This window comes from Larus michahellis, chromosome 7 (genome assembly GCF_964199755.1).
Source record: "Larus michahellis chromosome 7, bLarMic1.1, whole genome shotgun sequence".
In the NCBI taxonomy this organism is placed as follows: domain Eukaryota; kingdom Metazoa; phylum Chordata; class Aves; order Charadriiformes; family Laridae; genus Larus; species Larus michahellis.
This window is the reverse complement of record NC_133902.1, coordinates 24794448-24820766: the sequence shown is the minus strand read 5'-3', so window position 1 is coordinate 24820766 and position 26319 is coordinate 24794448. Positions and strand designations below refer to the sequence as shown.

Here is a 26319-nt window from a genome sequence, read left to right as displayed (position 1 = left end):
TTGGTGAGTCTGTGTGACTGATACCTGGCCAGCCAGGACATTTTTTACTTTTAAGCACCTCAGTGATCAGCCAAGAAGAGAGCTGAGTTTCAGCAAGCAACAAATAATGAATATGTGAAAGAAGAAACAAGTTAAAAACAAAGAAAGAGGTGAGAGGGGAAAGGGGAAGCAGAAAGAATATGACAGTAAATGGAATAATGGAGTGGCACAAAAAGGTGAAATAAAGAGCTAAAGGGAAAGAAAAAAATCGATCTGGCACCAGGTGCTCAGCTGGCAGATGCTTTGAAAGCCCACAGAAGATGAAGGATAAGGTTCATTGCAACCACTAGCAGGCAGTAAAAATTACTATTTCCTTTCTGTGAGGTGCTGCTTAGTCAACGGCTTGATTAGTCAATAGGAAACAGTAGGCACAAGGATTTGTGTGGATCCTCTTCAGAGCCTTAGCACATATTGGAATGTGCAAATTGATACTCTTTTAATTGTAGCAAAGGCTTTTGGACTGCAGGTAGGTAGATGAGGTCAATACAAATAGCGGCAGGTGGGCAGAGCGGGGAGCAGATGTAGATGTATGGGACAGAAAGAAGGTAGAAGAAAACTTGTCTTATTAGATAGGAATGAGCATAAAATATTCCTTGTCTCCCGTGTACCCGGGCCCCCCATATGAAGGCATACTAAGCAGTAGTACTGTTGTATGGATTTGTAGAGACGCCTCAAAAGCTTGGTTGCATCAAATCCACCAGGCAGTATTTTTAAACAGCAAGTCCTAAATCTTTAACTTAGGGGTCGAAAAGGAGATCATCCTTTTGGGAAAAGCAGACTTCCAGCAGAGCCTCCTGACACAGATGCGGGGGTCTCCGGGCCCGCGGGCAAACCGTGCTTGTTCCCGCCCGCAGCCACCGCCCTCGGAGCTCGCCCCTGCCCGTCCGGGGGCCGCTGCTGCCCCGCGGCGGCGCCGGAGCCCTCGGGGCTCCCGAGCTGCGCCCCGCAGGGAGAAGGGGATGGGGGGGCAAAGGAAGAGGAGGAGCCGGGGGGGACTGCCTGCTGAGCCCCGAGCCCCGCCGTCCTGCCCCGCGGGACGGGACAGACCCGGCTGCTCGGCGGGCGGCTCTCGCCTCCCCGGGCAGCGGCCCGATCGCTAGCGCTGCCCGCGTCCGCGGGAACTGAACGCCCGTGCCTAGAAAGCGCTTCCCTGATGCCATCTGGACGAATTGATCCGATATTTTTTTTTTAATTTATTTTCCGGTCTAACGCGTCCTTGCCGCACCGGCCGCCCCATCCCGCCGCACGTTAAATGCCGGGCGGGGGGCGAAGGGGTCCCGTTTACCTGGCAGGTGTCTGTGGGCTTCGCTGCGCCCCGGGCGCCGGCGGCGAGTGGCCGCGGCCCCGGAGATGCGCGGAGCAGGGGGCGAAGCTGAGCCGACCGCAGCCCCGCGGCGGGGCTGGGGCAGGGAGCGGGGCGAGCGGCTCCGAGCATTGGCCGCAAAGCACCGACCGGGGACGGGGGGGACCCTGCTGCTGTGCTCCCGCCGCCCCGGGAGGGTGGTGGAGTCCTCACCGCCCGCCCTGGCCGCTACCTCCCAAAACTAAAGCCCCGGAGATGAGGAGGAGGAGGAGGGGAGGAGGACCCGCGGCGAAGGGCGCAGCGGGGAGAGGCGGCGCCCGCAGCCCCGTGGCAAAGCGGCGGCTGGAGGTGGAGGGAAGCTGCGGCGGGGCTTCCTCGCTCCGCGGTATCCGGGCGTGCGTTAGGCGTTGCGGGGCAGAGCAGCCCTCCCTGCCGCCGTGATGGTGCATTTTTCCTCCGGCTCCGTCGCGGGGATGGTGCTGCAGCCCGACAAGCCCTTGGCCGCTGCCTGCCGAGGCCGGGCGGGATCTCCCTCTCCCTCTTCTCCCCGCTTTCCCCGCTGTGCTCCTTTCTTCCCCTCGCCACCTCGGCGGCCGCGTGCCCGCCCCAGGCCCCGCATCCGCGACCGTCTTTTATTTTCCTAACGTCGCATCCGTGCGTGATTAAGTACAGGCACCCGGGGTGCGCGGCGGCCGGGCAACTTCAGCAGCTCCCGGGCGTGCGTGCGTTGGGAGGGGGGTCACGTATGACAATGCCGGCGCACCCAGGTGAGCCTGCCACCTGCGGCTCTGCGCCGGCCAGCGGGCGATGCGCCCACATGTATGGAGCGCACATGTATGGGACGTACAGGCTCGCACATGTATGGGATGTATGGGCACGTACATGCATGGATGCACACATATATGGGATGGATGGGCGCGCACATGTGTGGACGCGCACAAGTATGGGATGTATGGGCACGCACATGTGTGGGCACGCACATGTGTGGACGCGCACATGTATGGGATGTATGGGCACGCACATGTATGGACGCGCACACGTATGGGTGCGCACGGTGCGGCGCGGCGCTGCCCGGCCCCCGCCCCGTCGGGGTTGCCCGCATCCCTGCAGCCAGCGGCGCAGCGCGGGGGTCGTCCCGGGGCGCGGGGGTGCCGAGCGCGGGCGCGGCGCCCCTCTCCCACCCCGCCCGGCGGCGGCGCGGCCCGGCCCGGCCCCGGGCGCTGCCGCGGGGCGCAGCAGCCCCGCCGGCCCCGCCCGCCGGGCCCCGCATCCCGCTCGGCCAATGGGGGCGGCGGCGCGGCGGCACGTGACGCGGCGGGCCGGGACCTGCTGCTTCCCCCGCGCAGAGGGATGCGGGCGGCAGAGCGGGGCAGGCGGCGGCGGCGGCTGCGCGGCGGCGGCCCCTCCGCGCCCTCCCCCCGCTCACCGCCGCCCGGCCCCTATGGCAGCCGCTCCCCGCCCCGCCGCCGCCCGCACCCCCGCGCCGCCCCGCCGGGCTCCGCCGCTCGCCCCAGCGTCGCACCCGCACTCGGCCGCCGCTCGCTGATCCGCTGCCGCCGCCGGCCGGGGCCCCGGGATGCCCAGCGGCCCCGCCGCCCGTCCTTGCCGCCCGGGGGCTACGCCGCCGCCGCCGCCGGAGAGTTGAGTTAGGAAGTCATGGTGCCCTGGGAACCCTCCCCGCCCCGGCAGTGCGGTGGCGGCGGCGGCTGGACGCTCTGCGACTGCTGCTGCTGGCTGCTGCTGCCCGCCGTGCTGCTCGTCCTCGCCCGCCCCGACAAGCTGGCGGCCTTCCCTACCTCCTTAAGCGACTGCCAGACGCCCACCGGCTGGAACTGCTCCGGTAAGCACCGGGGCACCCCGCGCCCGGCCGAGCCGGGCGCTCAAAGTTGCGCGGCTGAGCTCGGGGAAGGCAACTTCAGAGGGCGACTCCGCGTCCCGGTAGAAACACGGGAATAGAGAAGGCAAAAAGTCCAGGCGTTGGGGCTCGCCGCCGTTCCCGGCGCGGCCGCAGCCCCCGGGCACCCCGTTGCCCTCAGCTCCGCGGGGCCGGGCGCGGCAGCCGCGCCCCCTCCGCCGGGGCGCAGCGCCGCGGCCGCGGGCGGCTCCCCATAGCAGGGCTGCCCGGCACCGCCAGAGCGCAACTCCCGCACTTCAACGGGGCAGCTCGGCGTGTGTCTGCGGGAGAAGGGAGCCGGGCCGTGTGTGCGCATCCTGCGGGCGGCTGTTCCCGATCGAGAGCAAATCGGGGTACGGACACCGGGGACCGGGTGCCTGTTCCTTAAAGTCGGGCTGACCTTTAATAATGAGTTTTTTATGTAGGTTAGCAGTCGGCCCTTCTCCGATACGTAAACTAATTCTGAAATTAGACTGTAATAGCCTTCTAAGGGAAGGAGTGTTATTTGGGGTAATGTGTGCATCGCACATAATATGTTAGATTGGGGTGAATTTCCACTGTAAGATCTTAATTTTAAGCATGTAGTGATATGGTTAAGAGTGCTAGTATTTTTCTTCAAACAAATTGATGGATTTGGATCTTAATGGGTTTGGAGTCTGATATAGCTGTTTTGTTTAATACCTTGCTGCACGCTGTTGGAGTGGGAAGTCAGCTAGCGAAATCTGAAATTCATGCTTGTATTCGTGAACTGAATCTTCAGTCAGATCTGTTGGTTCCTGGAGAAAATGAAGGCAAAGAGCTAGGTTCACTCAGCGGCTTGTGGGGAACCTGGCACTTCTCCTGTTAACTTAGAGGCAATCAATCTTCATTGGGATCAGACAGACCATCACGGAAAACACATAGCCTGTTTGTCTTTATTATTGGGGGCTTTGTTGCATCATGGGCTGGAGAAATTCCAATTTGGACTTTTGTCCAACACATTTGCAATCGGATGGGGATAAGTTGATGATATTTCCAATCCAGAGCCATGAAATAGCATAATTACTGGGTGACTTTTGAGGAAACAGAGTCTGTGAAATAGAAAAAAAGTGTGTGAGGCTGTGGGGAATAAGGATTAATAGAAAGACTGAGGGAGAAACAAGAGAAAAAGTGGAAAACTGAGGACAGGGAAGGACAAAAGAAATCTGGACTGTATCATTTCATCAACAAGGTTATTGTGCTGTGTGCATTAAAATGCAATCATCCTGTATTGTTCCGCTTGCTAGACCAAAGCTGACATTTTTTATTTTTTTTTCTCCTCTTTACATTTGAGGTTACGATGACAGAGAAAATGATCTCTTTCTCTGCGACACCAATACCTGTAAATTTGATGGGGAATGTTTAAGGATTGGAGACAGTGTGACTTGTGTCTGTCAGTTCAAGGTAAGACGATTGATACTTTGTTCTCTAATTCACTAATGAGAATACAAATCAAGGATCTCTCTTTATAACCTATCACTTGGCAATTTATTTCTCTACATGCAGAGAAGTTAGAGGGAAAACCCGGTAGGCTGTATAAAAGCCGGCAGGAGAACCAACTGGTGTCAAGAAGACATAAGTTTCTCTGGGAAAATGCAGATGCTGTGGCTTTAAATGTCCCTTCGGGTCTGCAGTTTCAGGTTGTGCATTTCTGATTTTGTGTCTCTGCCCTTTTAACAAGGATTTAGAGTCCTTTCTAAATTCATTTCTGATACAGATCGTGGCTTATTGTATTCGGAGTTCTGATCTAGTTAAAGAAATGGATCTGTAATGTGCTTATGCGATATTTTCAGGAAGGGCTGCATAGTGACAATGCTTCTGCCTGTTTATCTGCCCAGCTGATCAGATTAAAGAGCAATCCCTCTGTTCCAAAATCATGAACTTCCTTTAGGTTTTATATAGTTTTTAGGGGGGCTATTACTGAGTACTAGGTTTTTTTCCATCTATTTCTTCTCTCTCCCTCTTGCAGCTACATCTAAACCTCAGGCATTCTCAAAGTCAGACGATTTCATTATGAAGGATTCCATTTAATATGTTTTAGCCAACTCGCAAAACAGCTGTGCTTTACATAATGACCTGAATAAAAACTGAACAAATTAAAGGAGTTTTAAGCATGTACCAGCACGTGTCGTGTATACGTTTATGCCCCTGTGGTTTCTGGCTTTTTAATGTGGATCTGTGAAGTTGTGGAACTTGTAACACTGATTTGAGTGTTTATAGTAGAGCAGGCCAAATAGTGCACAGTTCAAGATTGTGCACATCTGTAATGATTAATTTATTATTGATTTGAGTGTTTACAGTAGAGCAGGCCAAATAGTGCACAGTTCAAGATCATGCACATCTGTAATGATTAATTTATTATTGAGCTTTGATAGACTATTCGCTTTGAAGCATGACAAGTATCGTTTATATTTCTAGAGCCAACTGTGTCTTCAGAGAAAAAACCCAAGTGATAAATTCCTTCATTTAAAACAAAGAAGGAATTTTCTGTAATAAGAACAAGACAGTTGTTTGCTGAAGTGCTTGTGTTTCCCATGTTGGGAGAGAATTCATACTGACCGTGGGGGTTTTTTATTCCATTTCTAGTTTGCATGCAATCAAAAATTCAATGTAAGAATGCTGTTTTGAGCATTTGCCTTGGCTCAGCATGTGCAGTGATTTAAGGGTTGGTCTGTTTTCTCTTTCTAAGAAAAATCTGTAATGTAGTGAAATGACTGTAACGTGTCCTATTGGTGGCAAGCTAGGACAGATGTTGTGCCATGAGCATTAGGAACTCAGAGCGGCCACAGAGAGCGCTTGGGTCTTGTTTTTGGTCCCAGTTTGGTGTTGCCATGTGGCATAAAGCAGTGGACTCGTAGCCTAGAAGGAGCAACCTCAGATGCTGCTATCAGCAGGGAAGAAGGTGTTGGGAGCCTGGTTTTCCCAAGACAGGATGCCAGTCCCTGATGATTCAGGGTAAATGAAGCTAAGTAAACCTCTTTGGGCTGCATTGTCTCTTCTTTGAGAGGTGAAAGCTATCTATATGCTGAGTTGAGCACTTCTCAAGGGGGCAGCTGAAACAGATTTAAGGAAATCAGATAACTGGTGTATGAGTATGTAAGTGAGATCCAAAGAATGAGTTGGACAGTTGTGGACCTGATCGCTGGTAAATGAATTGAAACCAGCAGTAATCTTTGGTTTCAGTGGCCTTTGGATCAGGCCCCGTAAACATTCGGAGCTCTTTGTCTTGATTTGAGCCCTCCGTGGAGCCGCAGGGCTGACTGTGACCTTGGAGGGCAAATTACCTGTGGCTGATCCTGTGCTGGCGCTGCGAAGGGTGGTGCAGTGCCGGGGGCTTCTGTAGTCAAATGCGTCTGCTTTGATACAGGCAGAGCTGGGGGGATGTTTGCTTCTCTTGTAACATCAGTGGACAGTGTGACAAGCCAAAAAGATATGCCACCAGAGTAGAAAATTAATTTCTAGTGTGGTGTCTGAGACTGGCCGAGTGAGGCAGAGCCAGCCAGGTAATTTATGTCATGAGTAAGGGGGTCCTCCATCAGAATTCAGGTCCCCCGTTTCAGTGACAGCTCTCAGGGGTGATAGTGAACAAATCAATAGCAGACTCCTCATCACTATAATTACTTTTTATGTTTTCTTCAGAATTTGCCAGGGGCTTTAACTGCAGCTTGAGAGAATAGACAAGGACGGAAAGCTAATTTTGCTTCCATACTGTTGAAAAGTCCAGGGCTGGGGGTGGCAGAAGTGGGGAGCAGGGCTGCTGCAATTTGGGTTTGGGTTTTTTCAAACCAGAATCACAGGTGCATCAGGTTTGTCTAAGTGGAGTTAAAATTAATTTATTGTTATTTGAAAGGGTGAATATGATCAGACTGCTCTGTAACACCTGAGTTAAGCTTCCATCCCTGGAGAGCAGGCAGGCATGTACTAAGAAAGGGATTCATATTGGTTGGCTGTCTTGTCGTACTCTACTGCAAAATGGTAGCCCGTTCACTGACTCCTCAAGATGAGACATGTATTGCATTGGAAAACACCATGTCCCACTCTAATCAGTAAACGCAGACCTGTCCCCTGCTCAGTGCAAGCCCAGACCTTGGTGTCAGAAGGGAGGGAAGGCACTGGGCCAGCGCTGGCTCCAGCAGTGGGGCTGAGCGTGGGGTAAACCACCACCCTTTCCCTCCCAAAACAAGCTCAGTGGGTCCACCAGAAGGTGCAGAGCTGTGCCAGGAGGTGTGTAGTTGGAGACACATCTTGTCAGGGTCTGTACCTGAGTCTGCCCAGAGCCGTAGGTCTGGCAGCCCAGGTTTTCTTCCCTCTTAGAAGTCATGAAGTATATCCAAAAATACAACAGAGTATTTCCATCAATGTGGCATATCTTTTCTCTTTAGTCACCAAGACTGTGGCCACTCATTGTTTTTTATGTGAGGAAAGAGCCCCGTTTTCATGTGTGTTGAATCCCTCACAAGCTTCAGTGTTTGTGGAGCTGGAACATCACCTGGCCAACTTGCAGCTTTATATTATATTTCCTGAATATATTTTCGTGCTACTTGGTTCAAGATGTAGGTGGCGTTTTGGGAACAGTTAATCCATGAGAGTAGGAGGAGGTCAAACTTTTAACAGTGTTAGCAGGATGAGGAGTTACACAGGTTATAATTTTATTTAGAAGATAAACCTTATGCTTTCAGTGCACGGCACTGACCCTGACACTTGCAAAGCTGGTTTGTCTCTGTGGCTGTGATGGTGGGCACTCGAGGCTGCTAGTGCTGAGGAGGGCAGCCTTTGACTGATGCTGGTTGAATTGAATGTGTCCATTTCCCTTCTCTACAGCTGTATTTTATGAACCTGTGTGCGTAAGAAGTCGACAGTATGGTGCTATGCTGCTGGGTTTAGTGTGAGTTTTGACGTCAATTTCCCCATGTGCTTGATCAGGCCTTACTTTAGGGAGGGAGAATCATTCTCACATCTAGGGCTGGGTCTATTGAGCCCTAAACCAGTGCCAAAAATGTGTCACTAGACTGAGGAGACTATGGCAGTCAAGGTCTAATATCCTCCAGTATTAGCAATAAGTATGTTATGACAATGAAGAGCTGCAGATGTTGGATTCAGCATGGTCAAGTACAAGAGCCTAGCTCTAGTGGGTCACGAGTAACCTGGTGACTAACGTCACAACCTTCTCATCAGCCGTCTTGTTTTCTTTCCTGGGTAACTTCCACTACTGTTTCCTGGTGGCTTTCAGAGCCATCCCAGCTCAAAGCCAAGGCAGGATCTGTCTGGAAGCTCTCACTCCTGTTGTTCCCTGTGGCTCAGCGGCAGCGTCTAGGTTCCTGCCTTTTCTGTCTGAATACTGGTTGTCCAAAGGCAGTGGTGGGAAGAACAGGCAGGAGATGAAGAAATGTATCTGGGTCCAGCACGGTTTGAGAAAGAAACGGCTGTACCACCTGAGCTCATCATGGAGCACACTCCGTCCCGCTGGCTGAAGCCATGCTCAAGTGTGGCGTGAACCACAGGAGAGATGGGGAAACTCCTGTCAAGAGAGTTAATCCTTCCTGGAGACCTGGTGTCTTTCAAATGCATTTTAAAATTGCCAAGCTTTGGAAGAAGTTTCCGCCTAGCTCATAGCAGCTCTGTCACTCATTTCTGTGGGTCAGGATTTCTTGATGCCGTACACTGGTAACACAGGGCAGACTGGCCTTGCAGATCTGCAGCTGAGTCTGTGTGAAAGACCGCCTCTTGCTCTGGGCAAAACCAGCAGAGAGTTTGCCACTGTGTTTCTAGGGAAGAGGATCCAACATTGTTTCTACATGTAAGGGAGCCCGTTGAGATACTTTGCGCCAAATTCTGCACAGATTGCTCTGGCAAAAAGTCCCCTTGGTGACAAGCAGATAGCGTGTCTAAAGCAAGCACGATTTGATCCTTCATGCTTTAGAAAATTCACATGATTGTGTTCACTGTCCTGGTTAAGTGTTCCAGATCAGCCTCCAGCAATTGCTGTTGAGCTTCTGGATGAAGTTGGCATTTTCTGCTAGAAACACTGCTCAGATTTGGAACATAATGGTGACAATAGCATAGAAACACTTTTTAATCAATCTTTGCATGGAGGAGCCCTTCGTTAGGAGCAGAAGGAGAGGATTTCTACTGTTGTGGCTGCTGGTTTTCTTTTCAAGGGAAGAGAATGCTGGGGGTGGGCAGCAGCTCGGAAAGATTTAAGAAAATACAATGCATAAGGAAAATGTCATTTGATTTGGCCCAATCAAAATGTCACTCTGACCAGCTATGAATAATTTCTTGGCAGCCGCTCTGCATGGAGGCCTGCAATTAATGCAATCTATGCAATTGTTTGTGTTAATCACTTCTGTAGTCATTCACTTTGAAGCATATTTGTTGTTTATATCCCTGGAATTTCAGTTCTGCATTTTACGTTGTGCCTGACGAACACACCTCAGACACTTTGTGGCATAATGCAGCTAAATAGGAAGTATGATTTCTTTTAAATTTTTACTTGGATTTAAGCAGAGGTGAGCATTTGTAAATAATAATTGTGATCATTCCACTTGTTATAATTAAACAATGAGACATACCAGGAGTACAGTAATCATGAGATAATCATATCCCTGATATAATTACTGCGTACAGGGTACATCCAAGTATTTCTAAGCCTCAGAGTGTGATTATCTTATGATAACTGCACCCGGTAGGTTGCCCAATTTTCAATATAAAATGGAATTATTTTTATTAAAATGAACAAGAGAGGGCAAAGCCGTCTTTCAGCGGCAGAGCGAACAAAGCCGGTAGTCTGGGGAGCTGAGCAGGGGTTTGAGGTGATGGCAGGGTGCGTGGCGCGAGTGACTTCTGCGCTCTTCAGCGCGCTGGCTGAGCTGGCGGTGGTGCTGCAGCTCCTGCCCGCCCGCCGCTGCGGGGAGAGCTTGGACCTTCACACAGCATCCCGGGAACAGCTCGCCGGGAACAGAAATGTCCCTGCAGAAAGAGGGATGGATTTGGATCATAGGTCTCTCAGAAATAAATTCCCTCTGTCCAATCAGTTCTAATTACAGCGAAGTACTTAAATAGAGAGTTATGCGCACACGGACACTCCTGCGTGTGCAGGCGGCGCTCTCTGAAGCAGTGAAGGTGTGTGTGTGCAGGAGGAGGGGAAAAGCGAGCCTCTTCGTTGCAATTTGGCTGTTGCCATCCAATGGAAACAAATGAGCTGCTACTGCAGATGCGAGGAGATGTTTGCCTGGCCCGTATTCCTGCCCCGGCAATGTCCCCCCGCCTCATTCTCACAGGGAGAGGCCTCTCTGGGGGCAGCTATTGGACACTTTGCCCATTCGGATAATCTTTTCCCTAACCTGTTCAAGTCTGGTTTATGCTCCTCTGCCTTTTGTCTTTTTAAAAGTCACCCCCCCTGCCCCTCCCCTCCCCCCCGATAGCTGTAAATGTGAAAAGGAAGGGCAGTGTCTCCCTCTATGTTGTTTCCCCAGGGTTTTAATACTGGGGGGGGGGCAGGGGGGGTTAGACAATGACACCCAAATGGATGCTTGTGCCACCCCGCGTGTGTGACTAACACTGCTGCTCTCTGTCCTTTTCCATCAGTGTAACAATGACTACGTGCCCGTGTGCGGCTCCAATGGTGACACCTACCAGAATGAATGCTACTTGAAACAGGCTGCCTGCAAGCAACAGAGCGAGATACTCCTGGTGTCCGAAGGATCCTGTGCGACTGGTACGTGTAACACGCTCCAGGCTGCCTGCAGACCTTTGCCATACCCCTGAATAAAATAACCTGTGGATGCCAAAAGCCATTTGAATCCCTCCTTTGAATTCATTATGGGTCAATTCTTTGCAGTTTTAGGCATGAGAAGTTGCTACCATCCTTCCCTCTTAAGTAAATAACGTAGTATAGGCTCACAGTCTATGATACAGTATACCCTTGATGCTGTTTTGAAGAGTGTGACACAGAAGTTGATATCTTTTTTTTTTAAATACGTGTCTTGTGCTCCTGATCATCCTGTGCGATGCATGCGCTTCTGAGCGCTTACGACAAGTAACTGGAAGCAGATTAAACGAGCAGATGTCTGATAAATGGGCATCTGGATTACTGCAAACCTCTCCATAATCTGGAGAGATGGAACTGGAGCATTACTGCCTGCAATCCAGTTTCTTAGGTTTTTCCTTATGCATGTAGGGCCAGACTCCCAGCTGGTAAGATTCAACAGACCACCGGTTGTAATGAGCGCTGCTGATTTATACCAGCTGAAGATTTGGCCCAAAAAACACTTAATGAACAAGTCTGTGCAACGAGGGATTTTTTTCTGGACTTGCTGGAAGAATTCACTAAAAAGTATATGTGAAAACTGACTGGCATTTGAGACATCTTTGCTTAACTCTGAGCATCGTGAGTTATTTGTAGCTCTGCTTTTATGAAACAGCTAGATAGGTAAATGCGCAAAGGCAGTCAGGAAAACCAAGATGCTTATGTACAGGAGTTCTTGATGTTTTCCTTTTGTGCTCGGTATCTGTTAGAGGTGGGCAGTGAAGCTCACTTGGAAAGAACAGGAGGAGTAAGTCTTTGCTCTTGAGAGAGTTCTTTAAACTTAAAGCAGAACTTTTTCTTGGCTGAGGATGGAGGACTCAATAAAAAGTGCATTAGACAAACTTTTTGCAGTGCTGTAATTTGGTGTTTCGTACACCTGAGAGGAAAATAAACTTCTTTCCCTGGAAAAGTTGTTCTTTTGTGAAGCTGTTCCCTGACAATTTTCAAGAGGAAAAAGACATACACTGCAATTTTTTTGTCTATAAATTGGTATTAAATGGAACTCAGGCTGACAAAGCCTATTGTGGCGTAGGATTTGTTCAACTTAATAAACTCTCAGCACAGCAACTGGTCTTTTTTGTTTCAAACTTTTTGATTAAAGGGATAACTCCAGTGCATTGCGACATCTTTTCTTAAACTTGCTTGCCCTCTGGCAGTGGCTGTGTTGGAAGCATTGTCTCCTGAAACACATTGTGGATTTTGGAAAGGAGAAGGGCTTTCCTGAGGTCTTGATCATTTGGCCTCTTTTTCCTTCTCCCAAGGAGGAGGCTCAGGGGAGAAGGGAGCAGGCATGTACCTCAGGTTTTCCCTGCGGGATGGGGCAGAGAGAGGGTGCACAGGACCATCAGAGACCTGGGCTGCTGAGAGTTTTCCAGCAGCGGGCAGCCCTCCTGGCTGTGACCGGCAGGGGTCTGGGCATCGAAGGGTAAGGGCAGGAGGAGACACACGAGGTCCTTTTCCTCTAAAGAGCCAGAGAATATGGTAGTTCATTGCAGGAGGCAGGTGATAGCAGGCGTTCATTTCTTTGTGCTGGGGAGACCTGGCACACCTGGAAAAGCAGCGCTTCCCAGAGCCGTGAGGGCATTGTGATGCCTTTCCTCAGTAGCTTATTTGGGAAAAAAGCATCAGGACAGAAGGAGCATCACACTACCATTTTCTATTCTCTTTTCCAGCCCCCTTGCGCATCTGCCCCAGGTAGTCTTGCTGTGTAAAACTACTGTTTTAAGCCATCCTTGTGACAGGTTTATTTAAATAAAGGTTTTCCTTTTTTTTTTATCTTTGAGCAATGATGGCATGTACAAGCCAGTTCAGATCCACCAGACCTTGCTGTCAGTAAACTAGATCTAACAGTTCATAGGGTAATTGGATCCCAAAGCAGCCTTTCCAAACTCTTTCTATTAATCTTGATGCTGATAAATGGATAACCCCTCGACTAAGGGGGAGGATGGGATGACAACCTCCCTCCCTTCCTTGCAAAAGAAACTCCTCTCATGGACTATTTTTGGTAACCCAACATGTGTGTGCATTTCTGTGCTTTGCTTTGCTTAGACAGTTTCGTAATGAAGCCCTGGGCTTGGCAATTTCGTGATATTGCGCCTTCTAAATTTGTGACTCTCATCATTCCAGCCAACAAAACACTGAGCGGAGGAAAAATAAAGGACTCAATTTTGAAACTTAGCAACAACCTGCGGAAAAACAGCATTTTAATCATTTATCTGAAGACTTTGAGTAATAATAATTTCAATGGTTTATTCCAACTAGTTATGATCTCATGAGATGTCACTGTTTTGTAAAGATGATGACATGAATTTCCAATTGGTCTGGCCTCAAAAAAACTGGCTTTAAAAAATTATCTTTGATGGAGAGAGTTTAGTAGTGGCCAAGTGAAGTAATTTTGCACAACTGTTGGGAACAAAGCTTTATCAGTCTCAGTACAACAAAACGAGGCAAAGGCTTCTGAAGATGTTACAGCACTCCAGGGCTTACGTTATTTTAGTCTGATACAGAGACTTTAAAGAAAAGGAGTTGAGACTAAGATGGCTTGAGTGAACTATGTTCAGATTAGATCTCTATAATTTACCCAGGGATGACATCAAACGTAAGGTACGCTGTAATACACTTAACTGAACAGTCTTGCTTTGCATGCTTACAGGACATACTGTAGCACATGAATATAAATTTCTTTCTCTTCTTTTCTCAGATGCCGGCTCAGGATCTGGGGACGGAGGTAAGAGCCATCTTTTAATATCTCTGTGTTTACACGTACACCATTGTCTTTCATGATTTCAGATTGTAAGTGGATAAGCTTTTCACTTCAGTTGTTACACTACGTATTGTCTTTGTTTAGCTTTTTCTCTGAAAAAAGTGACATTTTGCATTTTAGTCAAGCTGGAACCTAATAATGACATGCAGTTTTCTAGGGAAATTCAGGAAGCTGTGTTACTTCTAATAGGACTTGGAATTATTCATAGGTTGTGCTAGGACCTCTATCTCCATCTACTGTTACAGTTGCACTCGTTTATTTCATGTTTAGAGTAATATTTCTTTTGTTTTTAAAACATGAGCTAAACCCTTGGCTCCTCCTCACAGGAGGATTCAAGCCAAATATTTTGTGGTAAAGGAGGGCATTCTTTCAAAGATATGAAGAAATGTCACAGAGAAAGAACAATGTGTTTTTATAAGAACAGCAGCAGCAAAAATGAACATGGATATAGTCTGAACCCTTTGCTGCATATAGGGGATATTGTAAAATGTAGGCAAACTCGCATTTAAGTTGGGTTTGGCTGTTTGTTTGGTTTTTTTATTTTATTTCATAGGTGCAGTTATTTCTGGGTTTGCTTGTGTAATGCTGATCCTAGGGTTTGTGACCGATCCTTCTTGGAAGTATAAGTGTTGGGTCTGGGTAGTGCCCTGCCTTGGGGCAGGGAACATGACCTTTGGGAGTTACTTGCATCGTGGGGCTGGTGGGTCAGGCTTCTCTGGGGGCTGGGAGGGCCAGGGCTAGTTTGGGTGGCTATGGTCCTTAAGAGTTACCGTAATTTCTGCCCAAGCCCCCTGAGTAAGCTGTAGGAGCCCCATGGCAGGGAAAGAGCAAGGTCAGCATCAGGCTGGGATGCTGCTGGGTTCCTCCGGCTGGGGCAGCCACCAGGAGCTGAGCCAGCTTTCTGCATACGATACAGACAGCAGGTCTGGGCTCTTACCCAGTTTTATGGCTGCTCCTGGCTGGATTCAGGTTTTTCAAATACAGTCCCGTTATTTGGCAAAGCATCACCTAGTCCTCGTGTAGTTTTGGTAACCAGTATATTAGAAAGTGCAATATGTAGGTAAAGTATTATTTTTACTTATGAAGTCGTCAACAACATGAGCATGAGGCACTTGCAAGGGACCTTATTTTCCAATATTGGACTTGGGCTGTTTTCTGGAAATCAGGACACTTTAAGATGTTTCAAATCTGGCTCCCAAAAAAACACAACCTAAAATATTGCTATTTGTTTTAAAAAGTTTTTTTCTAGTTATTCCTATTTTACTCTAATGTCCTTTTAAATTTTCTTTTTAAACTCTTAGACCAAAGACATTCCTTATTCAGTGCTTAACAGAAATCTAAAATTTGATTTATATTTATGATAGGGTTCTTACGCATATGGCCAGTAAATAAGTTTTCAAATAAAAATAGACATGCAAAATTCATCATGTATATACGAAGGAAAACAGATAAGATTTACAGTTTGTTTTATGACTGGGCAAGGTGGGGAAGCAAATTTGGCCACTTTCTAAGAGTAATGAATTCCATACTGAAAAAGCATAGGAATTTAAAAGCGTGATTTCCAAACAGTTTCACTTTAAGAGCTGAAGCTGACAAAAGACGAGCAGGATAGGACCTTGGGGACTGACTGGGCAGATAGTAAGGAAGCAGATTTGTGAAGGAGACAGAACAAAGTTGGTGTATGTGTTTAAAGGTCTACAAAGCTGCCTTGTATTATTCAAGATTTAGTAGCCAGCCATGGCTGTTCTTAAAGTACAAAAGTATATTTATGTGCCCTAAGAAGCTAAATCCAGCCAAGTAAATGTTGTCACTACATCACTCTTTACTAGACACCGTCTTGTTGTAAAAGCTGTAATAAATTTTGGGTGTCATCGCAGTAAGTCTTGTAAAATCCATTTCAACAATCACGAGTGGAATGTTTTTCCATGAGAAGCCTGAGATATTAGGCAATCTTGTGTGTTTTCTGTTTTCATGAAAATTTTCCTTTCTTGCACTTCTTCAAGCAATCTTGGTTAACAAACAGCTAACCAATGCAGCATAACTTTTTTTGCAAAACTAGAAGCATAGGGACCCTCCAAGCTGGCCGTACCTCTGCCTAAATCAGCAGAATGGTGCTGTGCTGGGTGCTGTAGGTGTCAGAGGTGCTGGGTATGTCTGCAGTGAGGTACCTGACGTATCTCAGGTGCTGGGAGCCCTTAGGAACAGCCATTCCCTTGCTAATTTGCCCCGTTTCTTGTTGCCATCGCAGTGCCAGCAGGATGCAGGCGAGTGCTATGCTTTGGCTTTGCTGGTTGCTCTATGTTGGGTGTATATATGTTGTGTTTAGCAGAGCTGGCAGACTTTCTGGCAAGGTTCAGGTTTGCGCAACTGTTGCGGTCTCTCTTTGGAAGGTTTGTTGAAGCCAGGGAGACCCAGGCTGGGAGCCCTGGGGGACCACTGTGGGCATGGACAGGCCACCTTCTGGGCACGGTGGATTAGAAGGCTTAGGTTGAAAAGAGTTTTCAAGAAGGGAAGGGGTGGATGGACTTTTACTTGAAGGTACCTAAAAAGGCTGATCCTTTAGTCTGAATTGCTGAAGACCATCCTGAGCAGCAGGAATCTCTGCCTCTCAGCGCTTACAACTTCTTACCAGAGCCCCTCCATTTTACTCCCGGGGGTTCCCGTAGTGTTATTGTGCATCACTCCACAAGCTGTGAGACAAGGCAACCAGCTTTTCAGCAGAGTTGTATCTCGCTGGATTTCTTGAGTTGGATTTGTTTGGCCTGGTAAGGTACATATCTACTAAGGAATTAACTCAAATTGCAAACTAGTAGAGGACATCAAGTTTTTCTGGTTCCTGGAACACAGCAAGTTTCCTGCTCTGTGGTGGTTTCCCCCATGACTGATAGAGTTCAGCTCTCAGTACTGCTTCTCCCTCAATGGAGCTCTTGTCAAGTGAAAGGATAACTGGTTGATGCTTCAGAAATTGCTGGAAAGGGGGTGGTGCAATGGTCAGACATACACAAACACACAGTGTGGTCACAAAAGCCTCCTTTTCTCAGGAAACTGGGCAGAGTAGAAACAAAACATGCCATGTTTTGCCTGCCATGTTTACCTTCCACGTGTTCCTACTTGGGTGTGCAGAGACGTATTCTCAATTTAGGATTTAGGATTTGGGGGTTTCTGCTTTACTGTCAGGGATGCTGGGATGAGAGGAGTCCCAGCTTCTTAGCACTTTCGTGATCTTGAGGGCTTCCAGAGGTGATCTAATCCCTGCATTATGCAGCAATAGCATACAAAAGTCCCCTATTTGTAAAGTGACGGGAGAATCTTAATCTCATTTGACTACTGAGCCTTCAGCATGCACTTTTGAGGATATCTAGTAAACGGGTAAGAACAGTAGTTGTTCAGATTTCTTACTGCAGAAAACATTTTTCCCTGTAAATGAAGACTAAAAATGCAGAATCAAGAGCCGTTTCTGTTTTGATTGCGGAAGCTGGGACTATGGTTTGGAATTATTTAAAAACCCATATCCCAGAAAGATACTAATCAATGGGAGAGAGAATGAATGTGAAAGAGTTTATACAGAGAGTAATTTAAAGAGATTCCATTCATTTTCATCTACACTGTTCTCTAGACAACTGGGTTTTTTTTAGAACCCAATGATTCATGTTTTAGTCTTGAACAGCTTCATAATGAATTCTTGCTCGTTTCGTAGCTTCCTTCAAACAGCAACAAACTCAAGATGCAGTATTTCATTATAGCTCTTAATGTGCTGAGAACATTTGGTTTCTTTTTTACTTTGAAACTCCTTGGTTTCTTTTTTACATTGAACACTTCTTTCCCCTCTCTGCATTATCTGTATTCTTAGCTCTGTGGATTGGCTTGCATTCGTAGTCCGATGGATTTCGTGTGGGTGACTATCGCACTAGGTGTTTGTGGTCCCCAGCACAGCAGTCCATAAGCACCTACGCTGAATTAGTTTCAGAGCCTCATTCAATTTCCATTCAAGTCCTACTGACTTCAGTGGGAATTGTACGGGGCCCCTGGGTACACAGATCTTATCCTAGTTTGATTTTTACGTTAATTCTTTATGATCTAGACTAAAGCAGAATGAAAAAAACAAGTCATCATTCATCAGTGTCATCGTCACTGTTTATTTTACAGTAGCATCTAGAGGTGCTAATTATCAGATTAGGAATCCAGTGTGGTACACTCTGATACTGTGAGGCACTTCTTCACGGTGAGGGAGAGAATAAAATCTGTGAAACAGAGTCTGGATATCCAAGCTGAGCAAAGGCTGGAAGTTGCATCACACTTCAGTGGCTGAATTCATGTATGCTGCTCCATGCTGCTTCAGAGCCAAACCAGTGCTGTGCCTTGGGAACCACGCTGCTTGTCAGCAGACCCATATGTAATCTAGAAAGAATCGGAGATTGTACTGTTCTTAAAGTTATTCCTAATTTGTTAGACAAACATGGAAATGAATAACCTTACAAGCCATCTTCTTTCACCCCCTCTGTCTGTGTCCCTCATTTTGTGTGTATATTTTAAGGATGCGAGTGCCTTGCTTGTTTGTTTGTTCTTTCAATTTATCCCTTCAATCTTATCCAGAAAAATTGAAGTCCTGCAGCTCTTTGTAGGTGCCAACATGTAGATTTAATGATAGATTTGGAATTCTGGTCTGCCTTTCCTGTTGGCTTAGAGATGTGTGAGTAAACACATACATATTATAAATCTGTATGGAGCGGCAGTCGTCTTGAAATGCTAACGCAGAGAAAATAGGGAGGAAAAATTAACATGTTGAAACCTATATTATTTTTAAGGCAAACTGTAATGCAGCATGCGTATCTCTTTCTTTAATCAACAGGCAAATGGCTACTTTAACCCAATTGTGTTTGTGCTTGTCTCCATGCTTGGGTTGTATGACTAACTTGAATTCAACAGCTCTGCTGCTTTTCCACCAGTTTCCCTTTCTGCTTTATTATAAGGACGATTGATGGGCAGGGCTATGCAGAACACAATGAATATTCCTGTAAACACTGTCCTAGCAATAACACTTGAGTCAAAATACACCATAAAACCTGGAGTGTGTATTGGCTTGAATGAAGCAGTGTATAAAATGCAATGCTGATAAGACACACGCATACACATGTGTTATCAATATATAGGAAAATACTGGGAGTGTTCTTGTTTAACCTCTGTAAGAAAAGGAATTCATATTTTGAGCTCCAGATCCTGTCTTTTCTTTGCCTGGGTGTAACGGGTGATACAGATTTCTCTCATGTGAATTTAAAATATCTGCTGACCCCACGTGCTATCATCAACTGCAATAAGGCAATAGGAAAGCTTCTACTCTAATTTCATTTGGGATGTATAATTTAAAGGAGCATCAGAAGGTACAGAATCAACTATAAGCAACGTGCGCTGACTGGGTAAATACCTCTGGAGGGAATGTTTAAATCTTAAATGATTGACCTGACTGTGGATGGTCAAATATACGTCTCCTTTGTTAAACAGGTTTTTACCTTGTTAACCTCAGCATGGCACCGAGCCCAAACCAATAAGCTCTTTGAAAGGCTGGGTTTATTAGCTCAGGCTCTTCACTGTCCTAACGTGATTACATGACTTCTAGTTCAGGGCTGGTGCACATCTGACCTATATAAGAGTTAGGTCGGGAGAAGGCAGTTAATGTCTCTTCATGGCCTTTAAAAATTAGGAAAGGATGAAGTTCCTCTGTTTTTGTTGACTAGATGAGAACCACTCAGGTATTTGCAAGTGATGAATTTTTAAGTGCTTGCCATGGGCATTTTATGCTGGGTGGGATGCAGTAGCAGTTTTGGAAATCCTAGGAAGGTATGGGAACAACAGGAATACCAGCTTTTGGATTCTTCTCAGGCTCTCATTTGAGCTAAGTACTGAGCTAATTGACCCTGCCTGAGATGTTCCAGCAAATCCCCACAGCTCCTGTGGACTTGAAGCTCTCTAGGGCTATATACAAAGTACCAGTCTGGGAGACACTGGTTTTGGATTTAGTTGCCTGTGTTTTGCTTGCTTCTTCTGAAGTTAGAATGCAAAAATCCCATGAGAAGAGATGCATTTTATCCCTGCGCTTACTTTGTTATTAATGGGCCAAAGTCCTTGCTGTGTTCTCGGTGTGGCTGCACGGCTCCCCTCAAGCCATCTGTCAACACTGAGAAATACCTTGGGAAGAGTTGACCCATAGTGAGTGGTCTGTGGCCCGTTTTCAGCCATTCAAGCAAAACACAAGAAAGTGAATAGAAGATGCCATAAAGATCCACAGACTTTTGTAGGTGAGAAGTAGCAATGACGTCCGTTCATAGCCTCTTTCCTAAATTATGCAGTCCTTTATGGGTTTTAGCACTTCTTTTAAGTAGTTCAGAGCACACAAGGAAACTGTGAATGGAAGATGCTTACCTACATCAAAAAATACTGAGGATGCTCTGGTTTTGCTTTAAAATTCAAAATTTCCTGTCCACATCAAAATAAACAAAAAAAAATCCAAAATATGCTGTCTAATCATGTGCAATCTGTAAATCCACAAATAACTAAGTCATCAAACCAGCAAACAAATCCTACGATACCACAGCAAACAGATTAAAAAGGGGGCATCTGATCACAAATGCTCATTTATTGGTCTGTTATTGTAAACACAGCAAGAGAGAGACGTAGTGGACTATATTTGTCTGCTACATCTCCATAAACCTGGATTAATTTTCCCTGTGACAACTGTGGAGTCACTGGAGATTAGCCGTGATGACAGCGAGAGGCGAATCTAGCCCACCATTTCACTTTCCTATGCAGGGAGTCCTTCCACAGGGAAGAAAAATGCTTCTCAAGCTTTCCAATGGCTCTGTCACGCTTACTATGAACGCCTTGCTTCATGGAGTAAGATCATGCGTTCAAGCACGTGCTTAATTTTTGTCACATGCTTAAATGCCATTGACTTTTAAGTTTCCTTCTGGATGTGGGTGTCTTGCACAAGTGGGGCCTGAGGCAGCCTTGGAGTGACCAGAACTTCTCCAGATCCTTGTGCATCTCTCGGTTATATATTCTGTGGCTTAGTGATTGAAGAAGCTGATTCGCTATGCGCTTGCTTTGAACTGCTTTTGGCGTGACATAGGATTTTGTTAGATGCTCTCATGAGATCTTAAAAAGAACAAATGAGATGAAAACTGCCAAGTCTCTCTCAAGGTTCATGTACTCGCTTTTCTTTAACTCTTACATTTCAGACCTCAGCTGCATCTGACAAATTTAATATATTCTGCATTACATGTTTAAATTCCCTTTTGTCTAAGAGGCTTTCTTTCCTTTCAGAGATAGGGAAATAAAATGAGAAATTTCGCCTGCTGTCTTTGAAGTCAGTGGGAGTTTATCTTCAGGAAGGGCACGACCGATTTCCAGACACTTAGCAAACTGGAGATTGCCACCTACTTTATGTAAATGCACATACAGGAGAAGTTTAATGACTGTGGTGGAAGCCCAAGAATCCAGAACAATTCATAATCAAATCCAGACAAGTTAAAATTGTATGGTATGGCATTACCAGTTCTTAAGAATTTGCCACAAGTCTTTCAGCCTGGGTTTTTTAATAGTGTTATAGAAGGTGATTAATTTTTCATTTGAAACATGCACATAACATGTTTTTAGTCACTCAGGAGACTACTTGAATAGATGCCCAAAATGCTCAACAACAGGGAGATCTCCAAATTGCATTTCGAAAATAGCATGATTTGGGGAAGAAGTCCAAATTCTTCCATGATATTTCCTACAATTTTTTTAATGCCTCGGACTTCTTGATCTCATTTGTTCTAGCTGCATGGCAGTTGGGTAATGATGGTGCCTATTTAAACCTATTAAAAAAGCAGCTACTGAAGCAGGACCCTTTTTACCTCAGCGGCACCAAATATCTTGCAGGCAGGAGTTTAAAGAGAGCTAGCTGTTTAAGGGACTTTAATGTTGGTTTTCGGTAAGTCTGAGAACATGGGAAAGTTCTAAAGGTCTGAGAGAACGTAGGTGTGTGGGTATTAAAAAGGGTAGGGGAAGAAAACCCCACATATTTATAGGCCTGTCAATCTGACTTTGATTGAGGTAAAGCAGGACATGCAGACCCGGACCTCCTTAATAAAGAAATAAATGAGAACTAATGCTGAGCAATATGGGCTGATGTAATAGATTTTGTCAACTAATTGAAATGTTATTTATGAAGCTACAAGTTTGCTTGATAAAGACAACAATATTGATGTAGTGTATGTGGATGTCAGTGAAGTATTTGGCATACCGTTACATGCCACTATGATTAAGGAACAAGAATCATGCAAAATTAACATGGGGCATAATTGGTGGAGTGAAAACTGCCTTTCACAATGTAATTACAAGTAGATTTATCATTATTGGATGGACAGCACAGGGATCAGCCTCAAGCTATTTATTTATTTGTTTGTTTTACCAGTGAACTAGGTGGGCACATTCTTTCCTCATTTGATCAAGTTCTCAGTGGTTGTAGCTAGGGAAGTAAGAAATGAACAGTTCAGTGGCACAGACCGATCTGGCTTACTAGGTACACTGGTGCAAGAGCAGGCCTTCTGATGTGGCCAAACGTAAAAGCCACAACCGTAGAACAAAGTTGGGAAACCAGAGGAGCGAGGTTCCACCCTCCCTGGAAATGGTGATGCTACAAAGCAAGCTGGAGCCTTGGTAGTTAGCGGGCTCGTAGTGAGAGTCCTCTGCGAACACAGCGGGCCAAAGGGCCACAATTATCCTGGTATATTTAAGAAGCAGACTCTTGAGCAGGGGTAAGGATGTCAAATTACCTTTAGCGGAGGTGGTGCCTGCAGCTCCAAAGGGGAGAAGGCTGTGCACAGCCAAAGGCAGTGGCTGGCAAGCCAGCTTTGCCGTGAAAGCTTTGATGCCCTTCACTTTGTCAAGGGAAAGGAAAGGGGTGCGTAGGTCACGGTTGGTAAGTACCAGTGTGGGGAACACAAATGAGCAGCAGGGCTCTTCATGCTGACAGACAAAGGTCTAATGAGATGCCACGCTGGCAATTAAAGCTAGACAAACTCAGAGTAAGGTTTAGATGCATGTTTGTAAATGAAGGCAACAGCACATAGAAGTAAGTGATTAAAAGTTATGTAGGATTCTGCGTCGCTTAAGGTTTTGACACTTGGATGTCTAGATTGCTCTGCTCAAACAAGGATGAATTTGAAAGTCCAGGGCCGCTGTCACATGGGAGGTCACAGCAGATGCTCAGTGAACCCTTAATTCTAGGTACCATAAATTAGTTGACACATGAAATAGTCTGAGATTAGCCGATTTTGTTCAGCAAGGTTTCTGTGTTAAGCAGTCCGGAAAGGGATTGATTATGTGGATATGTTTGTTCATTTCAAAATCCACACAAGTGTTTTTCTCTCTGCCCTCTCCCTTCTCATTGTGTTCATTTACATATGCAGGTAATGGAAGAGATGTGGGCTTTAGTAGCAAGTGGAAAACCTCATGCATAATGCTCTGCTAATTGCTCTGTATTTAAAATAGACCACACTACACTGCATTTCATCCTAAGACTTCTTTATGTTGTCTGGCACTGGGTAACTTCGGCAGCTCCCTATCTGATCTGTGTCATAACAGGCCCCTTTGGGCTTCTCTCTGTCCTGCAGTGCTGGTCTGATTCCCAGTGGAATTACTGGTCTACCCCCAGCCGGTGCTTGGAGAAAGTCCTGAGGAGGAGGAGGATCACCAGCTCTCTCTGGAGGATCTCTCCAGGATCCTTTTCCTTCCTATTTCTCCTGATGTAAGGGAGTGAGAGCAGAGGGGAGTTTCGCACCCAAAGAGCTCTGAAGTTGGAATCTGTATTGATTATGATTAAATATAATATGATTTTTATCTGTTAATTAAAAACCCTCCCTAGCTTTGATGTATTAATGTATGTGACGGGTTTGGGAGGTGAGAGAGAAGGTACCAGAGTAGGCTGTAATTGCTTTGGCTCATAAACGTCGTCCACTAGACTCACAGAGGCACACTTTCGTCTTTTTAGCCTTTATAAACAACTTATTTTGTAAAGTGCCTGCGATTTTTATCAAAAGAGGAGGGAGCCAGTTACATGAATCACAAGGCCAGTGCAGGACAAGTCTATGCTGTAATTCATTTAGACAAATGCTGAAGTAAATTGATGGACTCAGGTTTGTTTAGATTAGTGGTCTTTTGAAAAATGAGTTGTCCTATGTGTACAATTTTTCAATCTGTTTACATCTAATTAGCTGTTCAGATTGGCTAAAATTAAGCGATGTCATTTGTAATGCATTCAGAGGTGAAGATATGATAAAATAGGCTCTTTTATAATCTCTTCAGCAAGTGGCTTGGAGCACTGGCATAGCGTGAACTGAGGGCGTTTGGAAGATCAATCTGTAACGTGGAATCAAATATAATCAAGCTGCAATCTCGCAAATGTAGTGAATAGTCTATAGCATCTCTCTGGTACTGATTCAAAGAGGGAGCGAGTTTTTCCGTCATCCTTTCCCACGGCTCTTTTTCAGTAGGTCTGGCTGGGGCATGGGGCTGGGGTGGCTGCCCCTGTACACTAGCATCTTTACCTGTTCTGATATTGATTCCTGCGGGCTAGATATTCCTCCCTGGAGACAAGTCATTTGAACAGCTTGAAATCTAAAAACTGACTGCTGCAATGTCAGGTTTCTAATTCTGCAGCTCAGCTGACAGCTCTAGAAAGTCCCTATCAAAGGCAGAAAATACAACACTCTTCAGCAGACTTTGTTCTGCCACCATACGGCCCCAATTCTATTTTACTGCTCCAAAGCCTACAGGCTTTTACATGTTTCTGACCGAAAATTCTGCTATTAATATGTAAGCTTCTCAGCAATTAAGCTGTGCTCGTTGCTGCATCAGTGCTTTTAGACCGTGACCAGCAAGCAGCATCCTCTCTACAGCAGCAGCAGTTGAGTTCTTATGCTTAGTCATAGATGCACATCTAAGGAGATTTTGGCACAGGTTTTCTCAAATATTTTTAAAAGTTTTTGTTAGTCTTTTCTTTCTTCCTTGGCTCTCCAAAGGCCTTTGCTAGCAATGTGCAGAGCACTCCCCTGTCCTTGTGTAACAATCCCCGAGACTTACGGGATTTGAGTATTTGCCGAACTGTGAGCTTTCCCATGGTGAGTATAAGGTGCTGTCGCCTGGCTCCTGCCTCCAGCTCCCTACTGCATGGCACAGCAGTGCTGTCCTCTCTCAGATGACCATTCAGCCCCGTAGCACCTGGCATCATGGAGTATGGGCAGGTTCCCCTGCCCCGTCTGTGCAAGGAGCTGTGGTGGGGCTGTGGCCCCCCTCTTTGTTGTCCAATCTCTCTTCCTGAGACCTGACGTGCCATGATCAGCGGTGATGCACCTGAGTATACATGCTGGAAATGAAAGCTCAGCTCAGTGGCTCAGGACTCCAGGGGCAGGGTCCTGCCATTCACTGAGGTGCCACAGAAGCAGCAGAAGGGGACCTTTAAAAGCTGGCCAGAGGATTGCCCTGTGAAGCCTTTGCAGGCAGCACTGGAGAGGCTTGGCAGGTGACCTGGTGACAGCGCAGATCATGGTGAAGGTGGCCTGGCCAAGCTGTCCGTGTGCGGGAGTCAGGCTGGGAGCTTCTACCTAGACAACAGCAGTGAAAAGGCCAGCTGTCACCTGCCCAGGCACCTTTGTCATCATAACCCCTTCTGACCCAGCTCCCTCAGGTACTGTCCGTAGCTGGTTTCTGGCTCATTACATTTCCCAAAAAGAACAGAGGGTGCTCAGCGAGTTACGAGGTCAAGCCGTGAGATCTCAGGTGCTGGAGCAGTGCCAAGCTTGGCTCCATCCTTGCTGTCGGAGCTGCTTCTGGCTTCATCCTGGGGTTTCTCCCCTCCTGCCCCAGTGGTGGTGGCTGTCCCCTTGCCGTGGCAGTGGTGGCTGGGCCAGGCAGGGTTCCCTTGTGTCAGCAGGGGGAGCTCACATCTTGCCTGTGCCGTGGGTTCTGGAAAAATATGTTTGGGTATTTTCCTTTGATTTTTTCATTTACCATTCACATGGTATGCTCTATCAGGTTGTATCTTGTGGAGTGGATCAAGTCTGAGGCCCTCAATCTCAACACTTCAGCATTCTCCTAAAGATGAGGGATGCCAAATGCCTAAGCAGTTTCTATAGGCAGCAGCAATGTTTGTTTCAAAATCAGAGCATTTTTGGTGGAGAGGAACTCTTGTAACCAGTAGAGTAAATGTGTATCTGAACCCGTTAGTGTTACTCAGGGATTTGGCTTGGAAAGCTGCAGTCTGCTCTAGCTCCTCTGCTGTAAGGTACTCTTTTCAGGATGTCTTTAGCTGGATGACAGGTGCTTTGGGGCTTAAATTTTCCATATATTGTTCAGGAGGATTTTCTTGGATTCTTTTTTATTTGAAAACAATACCATGATACATTTTTGAATTGATGGTAGTACGCATGAAGTGAAAGGTTTTGTTTTTAAGACAT

At 46.6% G+C, this 26319-nt stretch overlaps 1 protein-coding gene across 1 annotated transcript in view; it reads left to right on the top strand.

Annotated features, from left to right (window-relative positions):
- Nucleotides 1-2686: 2686 nt before the first annotated feature.
- The window catches only part of TMEFF2 (transmembrane protein with EGF like and two follistatin like domains 2), a 130816-nt gene continuing 107183 nt past the window's right edge, over nt 2687-26319 (top strand). Inside the window, exons 1-4 of the mRNA XM_074593992.1 lie at nt 2687-3182; nt 4549-4658; nt 10842-10971; nt 13763-13789. Of these exons, the coding sequence (XP_074450093.1) occupies nt 2999-3182; nt 4549-4658; nt 10842-10971; nt 13763-13789 (451 nt within the window). The 5' untranslated portion in view covers nt 2687-2998. The remainder of the gene's footprint in view (nt 3183-4548; nt 4659-10841; nt 10972-13762; nt 13790-26319) is intronic.